Genomic DNA, 8,679 nt, shown 5'->3' with positions numbered 1-8,679 from the left:
ATGGAAATGAAAATGAAAATAATACGAACACGTGCCTCCCACTTCAGGGCGGCTCAAGTGCTTGAAAAACGAACGAATCGAAAACCCCCTGGATGAAGTTGAACCCTTTTGCAATCGAAGCCCCGGAAAGTGTTATATGAACTTAAGAAGCGGAAATGCCGCAGACAATGCAGGGGAAACTCAAGTGTGCAGAGTGAAAAATGGAATTAAAGCCAGCTCAAAACATTAGTTATCTATTGCCACAAATCATCAATCAAAGTGACCGCCCAGGAAAATTGGAGCAGGAAAATGTATGTATGTCCTTCTTGCTGACCAGTAAAAATTTCCAGTCCTGCGTCGGGCAAAATCAAAGTGAAAGTATTCGATTACCCAAAACGATCGTTAAGTGAGAAAGGGAAAAGCATCGAAGGAATTATTAAATGCCGACAAAGCCAAGGGCCAAATACTTGAGATTTCGAGAGGGAAAGGACATAACAAGGAGAAAGTCAAACGAGGACAGTTAGCCGCACTAATTAACAAGCAGAATTGTTTATTTTTACAAGTGCCAAGTGGCCACTTTTTTTTTAAATTTCAGAGCGGCTGCCCTTTGTTTTCACAACTTGTGTTTTCCTTGGCTTTTGACATTTTGGTGACATACGCGACTACCACCTAAAATGACACACATGTAGACGCACAGACTGGGACAAACTAATAGGAGCATTTGCGGGATTTTTAAAATGTAAATATAGGTTTTACAAAATGTAATGTTACTGTGTTAGAACTAAGACCATTCTTGAAATTAAGAACTTTATTCTCTTTTTAAGAACCAGCATTCGAGGTACTATTAACTTTACTGCAATTGTAAACAGAACACACACGACGTGTTCCTACCCCTCCACTTTCACCATTTCTCCCAGGGCGAAAGTGTCAATGTGACATGCCCACTTTGTCGCTACCCGATTTAAAAAATGTCTCAAATTACAAAAATCACACAACAAGACGTTTTGTTCCTCGCACAGGATAAGCGGGATTAGTCAGCTTGTTAGTTAGTTTGGAACTCCGCCGGGTTCCGTTTTTCTGGATCGCGGGATTTCCGTCATTGCAATGGGCGGTCCAAACGATACGTAATGAATGTGACGGACTGTCAGTTGTTCTGAGTTTGTTTGTCGCAGACGCATTTTCTTTGCATTTTCTAGCGGGTTAATTGGCACTGACAAAGGTCTTGACTTTTGCCTGGGAATCAACAATTTGTTGACATTTGTAAATATTAAATAATGTGGGGGAATTTTCCAGAGGATTGGCTTCTATTATATATAATTGTACACAGCATAGATGCATGCATAAAGCCTTACAAATAGTTAGTAATACAGATACTTTAATTCATAAAAAATTACTTTTGAAAGTTTTTTTCTTAGTAAGTATTAAAAATTGTATTATATAGTATTATTAGTAATATAATATTGTCAAAAATGAATATTATAAAGTATCATAGCCCAATTTTTAAGATACATTTTTAAATTTTTAGAGCACAGCAAAATTTCTAGAGCTGAAACTAATAAATTGCAATAACCTTGAGTCAAGGTCCATGTCCTTGCAGATAAACAAGAAAGGAAAAACAGCAGGATGCAACTGCAGAAAACAGAAAAAACAGCCACATAAAACTCACTCAAAACAGCATTGAGTGAGATACGGAACGTGTTGGAAACGAAATGGAACAGACGGAAGATGGAAGAAAACGTCAGAAGAGGAGATAACAGGAAATGGAATGCGACGACAACGGCGAAAAGTTGTTTAAAAGAAAAAAAGACGAAGAAAAACCGCAAGCAAAACGTTGGCACTTCATAAATGGGCGAGAAAGAGAGGCAGCGAGAGAGAAAATGAGAACGCGCTATAGAGAGATAGAGAGGTGCGAGGGAGAAGGCCAAAAGCGCCGACATTTTTAATTGTAAATGAGTTATGACGCGTTCGTCAGAGAGAGAGGTGAGGCGAAGAAAAGAGAGGGGCGCAAGCTGCTGACAGCGCCGCCTTTCTCTCTGTCGCACGTTCACTCCCCCGCCGCTTTTCCAATTGGAAAACGAGAGAGCGAGCGGCGTTTTCACTCAGAGTGTGCGGCCCTATGGCTGTCCCACTTGCACTCGTGTTTGCTGAACTAGCTGTATGGTGGTCTCGCTCACACACACAGGGATCATAAGAGGGAAAACTGGTTTCCCGAGTTTTGCGCCTGCCGTCGTTTTTGGCTTCTCAGCGGCAACAATTTCCTGACACAATTCAGTTCGTCGTCGCCTGCCTTCCGTTGCGCACACACTCAGTCCGCGAGATTCTCAGTTCGCGTGCGCCAAAGATACAGCAAAAAGAAAGCAAGAAAGATACAAAGATATAAAGATACAAGATACTCACACCTTGAAACACACACATACGCCTCGAGTTACCAAAGCTAAAGATGCATCTAGCTTTATAAGTGCCAAGTGTTGAAAAGTGACCAGATACAATACCCCAATACCTTTCCAAGGTATTCGTCCCCAGTTAAAACCCCATTAAGAGCAACTACATACCCTTCAAAATGCTGGTTGGATCGCATCCGTATTTGTGCAACGGCGTGCCCGCCGCCCCCGCAAATACCGCTCCAAATGCCAGTGGACAGACCACAACAACGGCCAGCAAAAGTGCCGCCGGCTCAGCGACGGACTTCTCCATCGCCGCCATCATGGCTCGCGAAGATGCCTCCAGTCGGGAGTCCTCCATCCGCAGTGCAAGTAAGTCGAGATACATTTTGAAACTATCCTAAATAGGAAAGGAGTTCTGGTGAAAAGCGGAGGAATCTGTATTTGTTTGTTAGAACAATCTGTTCGAAAAAATATCTTTTTATGCATCAAAATGCAGAAGTTTCTTCTTAAACAAGTTGCACCTCGCTTTAACCAACGGATATTAAACATATCTTGAAAGTTAGTTAAAGAATATGTATCTTAAAGACAAATGTCTTGAAGTTGTAAAGTTCCGATTACAATTAGGTACAATTGTCTTGTATAAGTTTTCATTTGACAAGCTTTAAGAACACGGATATCATTTAAACTTTGAGCAAACATGTTACCTACTTTAACAATAGGTAGTTATTTAAAGTGAAATTTGTATCATTACATATACAGCATAGTAGTAGTATTCAAGTAGTATTTTTGTACAAAAACTTACTTTACATACCAATACATGAAACTTCTAAAACAAATCACAAATTTTTAAACGATTAATTCAAATTAAACGTGATTAACAACTCAACGCCCAAGAAGAGAACCGCAAACTTGAGCGGCGAATGCAAACATTATTAGCCACAAGACAATCGCTAATTGATTGCACAACAAATCTATTAAATTACTGTTGTCGCTTTGGGTGCGCAGAGTTCCATTTAATTGCTAATGACAATTAGCAGGCGTTCCGGCCACGTTAAAAGCGGAAAAAAACTAGTTCTCTGCAGCCGACGGCATTCGCAATTAAGTCGAGCCAAAGATCGCGGATCAGATATACATATATATACATGTTATATATGTACGAATGTGTATGGCAAACACTTGCAGCGCTCTTTTGTGGCCGATAATATGATAATATGCAAATTGTGCACAACATCTAATCGCGCGGAATTCATATTTAACAAAGGCTGCTAATTATGTTAATTAATTTTCAACAATGTGCTTCATTTTATTAATTTTACGAGGCGCAGAAAATTAGCGACGGCCAAAACCAAAACCAAAACGAAAACCAAAACAAAATCAAAAGCTATGAGGTGTTCGTATTTTACGATCTCTTTATCAAATATGCAGCTTTTTAATTTCATATTTTGTTTTGTTTTTATTTCTGTGGTCGTTTTCCGTTTGCTTACTTTGCATTTTAACACCTACCGTCTGGGTTGACCTGCAGAAAACGGGCGTATTGGTTCTTCGCTTCATTTAGTTACCATTTTCGGCTGGAAAGTGGAAAGCGTATTTAAGAGTTCGGCCATGGATGTGGCCAAAAATATTATTCATCAAGTTTTGCACACACCTTGAACGACAGCCCTCCGCTTTTGTTTATGCAATGGAAAAGAGCAATCGCAGCTAGAGTTTCGGGCTGTTTAATTGCCGATTTGTGTTCAGTTTGCCAATTAAGCCAGCGGTCGTCGTCTCACTGTCTCACTGTCTCATTGCAATTGAAACGCGAAGCGAAGCGGAAACTCCAAGAATATGAGACGACTCCACGCTGTCTGCCGCGAAATCAGCTCCACCACCACTCAATGTTGTCAACGGAAGCACGGCCTCCGTTTTGGCCAAATGCACAGCGGAAAAAGCGTTAAAAATGCGCAAAATCTCTGCCAGAATTAGTGATGAAAAGTATAGGAAACATTGTGCCTAATTAAATTAAACATATATTAAAGGCATATATTTGTGTGACAAGCCTAACAAGTTGAACTGCATATTTTACTTAGCGCTTTTTCCCATGTGCATTTCATTTTAATTTCCATTTATTCCAAACGAACGGTGCAATTCAGATTTAATTTTCAATTTTCGCTTTTCCCTCTTGTGTCATTTAAGGTCCCATTTCGGTGGAGGATGAGGTTGACGTTGATGTGGTCGACTGCAGCGATGCCGAGGAGCCACCAACTAAGGCGCGTCGTTTGAACCACCATCCGCACCACCAGCACCACCAGCACCACCAGCATCACCAGCACCACCACAATAACAACAACAATAATAATGTGGCACACAAGAGTCGCAACAGCGGTGGCGCCGCGGCACAAACAGCTTCCGCCGAAACCCAATTGAACACCAGCTCCACCAGCAGCCAAGGACGCTGCTCCACACCGCCCCAATCCCCGGGAACGGAGGACAGTGAGGAGCGTTTAACACCGGAACCGGTGCAGAAGGCACCCAAAATTGTCGGCTCCTGCAATTGCGACGATCTGAAGCCGGTGCAGTGCCACCTGGAGACCAAAGAGCTGTGGGATCGCTTTCACGACCTCGGCACCGAGATGATCATCACCAAAACGGGCAGGTAAGCATCCAAACCAACCAGCCAGCCATCCATCCATCCAGCCATCTAGCCATCCATCCATCCAACCATCAGTCAGTCAGTCGAGTTTAGTGCAAACAGGCATTAGTTTTAACTGGGGAGCAACGTGGGAGATTTTGGGTGGCCCAAACAGATTATAGTTCAAATGTATCTATGCCCTTCTGGTATACAGTATTTCGCATTCATCACCTTTCTGCAAAACTTCTTTATTGAAAAATCAAGTGTGTGCGTGTTCCATCATCCAAGATGTTCTCCCAAAGTCACTCTTTATGTTCAATGCCCATAAATTGGCTCGCCAAATGGTTTTGCAGTGTCAACACAAATTTCATGCCATTCGAGGAGCTGTGTGGGGTCTATTGCCTACAAAAAGGAAAACTGTGCAAAAAAAGGAAAATATTTGTATACCTGCAGCAAGGAAATGAGAAAATCAGAGCTATGGGCGTTGCTGTTGTCAGCGGGAGAATGGGAACAAGTTCAATCCAAGTGACCACGGGTTGTCCACACCTTTGCTCCCACACACCTGACCACACGCACACAGCTCGCACACATTCGGATAGATATATACACCTTAATGATATTGTAAAAATCACACCTCGGAGTCGCAGACATCAGGGCGGTCCCCGATTCCCGCCTTTGGCCTTTTTGGCCCGAGGTTATGTCACCGGATTTTTTGGAGGGACATTAAACCACAGGATGTGGAAGAGAGAGAGAGATGTGTTTGTGACACAGGTTTGTGACTCTAAAAAGAGGGAAGAGTTTCGCTTTTGTTACCATTGTCTGCACTTGTCAAAGCAGGGAAAATCGAAATGGAAAATGGAAAATATGGGAAAATCTGTATGCAGCCCCAGTGTCTGGGCCATAAATAGTCGACTTAACTAGCTGTGTGGCAATAGCAGTCCCCAAAAGAAGGAGCATTCAATGAAAGCAAAAATCTAATCGAGTTAATTTTTATTTGTTACCTCTTCCAGACGCATGTTCCCCACTGTGCGCGTCAGTTTCTCGGGTCCGCTGAGGCAAATCCAGCCCGCCGATCGCTACGCCGTCCTCATGGACATCATCCCCATGGACTCGAAGCGGTATCGCTACGCCTACCATCGGTCCGCCTGGCTGGTGGCCGGCAAGGCCGACCCCGCCCCCCCAGCCCGCCTCTACGCCCATCCCGACAGTCCCTTCAGCTGCGAGGCGCTCCGCAAACAAGTTATCTCCTTCGAGAAGGTGAAGCTGACTAATAACGAAATGGATAAGAACGGACAGGTGAGTTGACTTGAGATGCGTAGATACTGCGTTACTGAGATACTCAGATGCGCAGATACTCGGCTGCTGAGACATTCAGATGCTGAGGTAGCGATTAGTCGCGAGTGCTAAATGATTGATAATTTTGCAACACGGAGAAATATTCGCCAAGTTGCGAGTCTAGAGACCTTCGTTGATTAATGTTGCTTTGCTGTGAAAATGAAAATGTTTATTGCTAATTCAAGAAAGGAACTTTAGGATAGTATGCTTTTTAATAATCCAGGAATGTTTTAACGTACATTAAAGCTAACCTTTATCAGGAGTATCAATCATGTTTAGCACTTTTCCAATACCCAGCTATGCAAATTTCAATCGACTTACTACAATGAAACCCTTCTCTCTTTGTTATCCCCTTCCAGATCGTTTTGAACTCGATGCATCGCTACCAGCCCAGAATTCACTTGGTGCGTTTGAGCCACGGCCAGAGCATTCCGTCGAATCCCAAGGAACTGCAGGACTTGGACCACAAGACCTACGTGTTTCCGGAAACGGTATTCACGGCGGTGACGGCCTATCAGAATCAGCTGATCACCAAGCTGAAGATCGATTCGAATCCGTTCGCCAAGGGCTTCCGCGACTCCTCCCGCCTCACCGACTTCGATCGCGATCCCATGGAGGCGCTGCTGCTGGAGCAGCAACTCCGCTCGCCACTGCGTCTCTTTCCCGATCCGCTGATGCAACAGTTCGCCGCCCAGGGTGATCCCTCCTCGATGGCGCTGTTCGAGAAGGCGCGCCAGCACCTGCAAATGTTCGGCGGCAATTCCCCCTACGCCCAGCTGATGATGCCGCAAATGTACCAAGCGGCGGCAGCGGCAGCCGGACCACCACCCCCGCCCCCGGGCCTGGGCGCCTTCCACATGTTCCAGCAGCAGTGGCCCCAACTTACCGCCGGCTTTCTGGCCAGCGCCAATCAGCAAGCTGCCGCCGCCCAAGCCGCCGCTCAGGCTCAAGCGCAAGCGCAGGCGGCCGCCGCAGCAATGGCCGCCAACCGGACGCCCCCGCCCCCGCCCACCGCATCCACGCCCTCGTCGACGTCCTCAGGATCGCCGTCGCCCGATATGCGACCGCGCCAGTATCAGCGGTTCAGTCCGTACCAACTGCCAGGCGGCCAGGGGCCGCCCTCCTCGGCCGCCGGCTCGCCGCCCACGGTCACCGCCTCCCGCAGCCCCGCCCACTAAGTTAACAGCCCTTGCCACCAAGTTCTTGCCACGAGCAGTATTAAAAAGTGAATTCACTGGGCCTAAAGGTCGTCTTGAACTCAAAAAAGATCCTGGATTACACATCATATAGTTCAATAACGGTCAACGGTATAAATACAACATTTTGCATCCGGATATAAAAAATCAGTTCTTGCAAATGAAAAGCTTGAATTACTTTTCAGTCCATGAAATTGTTTAAACTTTAACTTCAACAATAATTTTTCAATTTAGACGACTTTTAAGCGCAGTGAAACAGAACAGAAAAGATAGCCATCTTTTTGAATGTTGTAAATTATTTGTTGTTTATATAAAGGCAAAGAAAAAACTTTTCTCTATTTGTTGTAAAAATTTTAAATTATGCATAAGCTGTACAGTTCTTCTCACTTTCCCCTAGAGAATTTTTGTAATCTAGTTTAATTTATTGTACAAATGTTTCAATGTTGTTCGCAAACTCATCTCAGTGTAAAGTTAGAACGAAATTCACTCAAAAACTATGCAAAATAAGCAAATATATATACATAAATAAAACGCTGCACGATTGTAAACTATAAATAGCTATGTAATGTAAGCATAAACCGTTAGTAATGCTATTAAATATAATGATATATTCATAGTATTAACAGTAAATTCATAGACGCTTCAGTTAGTTGTATTTATCCGGCGAAAACATAAGGAATTATTTAGCATAAATTAAAGGAGAGTAAAACCATAATCTGTATTCAATGTGAACGCTAAAAAAGTGAAAACACGAAAAATATCTAAACAAAAATTATTAAACAAAAATATATAAAAAAAAAACACAAACATACAAAAACAAATCAAAAATAAATAAAAACTTGTGAACCAAAAAGTACCTACGTTTTATTATTGGGATATTTATACGACATTTGAATCGAACCATTTTTACAAGGCATTATGAATGCCAATAGCTTTTGTTAATTAATAATAATAAGTTTTCAACACTTTTCCATTCAGCTCGAGTATCTTGGATACTCAAATTACCAGCTACTCTCCCTCTAAAAGAAATACTCCACATAAATTACGCATTATAACGCCCTGACAAACACTTCAGTTCACAGCTATGCAAAGTAGCCAGAAATCCTGTTTGAATTTCTCACACAATATCCCAGATATATCCTGTTCCACATAGGCGTAATTCCTTGGGTGCAAGTGT

At 43.1% G+C, this 8,679-nt stretch overlaps 1 protein-coding gene across 1 annotated transcript; it reads left to right on the top strand.

The window, feature by feature from the left end:
• Positions 1-2,242: 2,242 nt before the first annotated feature.
• LOC6528152 (T-box protein H15) lies at positions 2,243-8,057 on the top strand. The gene is made up of 4 exons (XM_002089182.3): positions 2,243-2,732; positions 4,536-4,995; positions 5,982-6,267; positions 6,666-8,057. Exons 1-4 carry the CDS (start codon positions 2,540-2,542, stop codon positions 7,482-7,484), a joined length of 1,758 nt encoding a protein of 585 aa, XP_002089218.1. The 5' UTR covers positions 2,243-2,539; the 3' UTR covers positions 7,485-8,057.
• Positions 8,058-8,679: the final 622 nt, after the last annotated feature.

Source organism: Drosophila yakuba, chromosome 2L, assembly GCF_016746365.2.
Source record: "Drosophila yakuba strain Tai18E2 chromosome 2L, Prin_Dyak_Tai18E2_2.1, whole genome shotgun sequence".
Classification (NCBI taxonomy): Eukaryota; Metazoa; Arthropoda; class Insecta; order Diptera; family Drosophilidae; genus Drosophila; species Drosophila yakuba.
This window is presented reverse-complemented; position numbering and strand designations above follow the sequence as displayed.

Bases quoted from the DNA above. Each gene is read 5' to 3' on its own strand.
- LOC6528152 (XM_002089182.3), top strand. From the start codon at position 2,540: ATGCTGGTTGGATCGCATCCGTATTTGTGCAACGGCGTGCCCGCCGCC. The intron at 2,733-4,535 runs GTAAGTCGAGAT...GTGTCATTTAAG, and splicing joins GTCCTCCATCCGCAGTGCAA to GTCCCATTTCGGTGGAGGAT. The intron at 4,996-5,981 runs GTAAGCATCCAA...TACCTCTTCCAG, and splicing joins ATCATCACCAAAACGGGCAG to ACGCATGTTCCCCACTGTGC.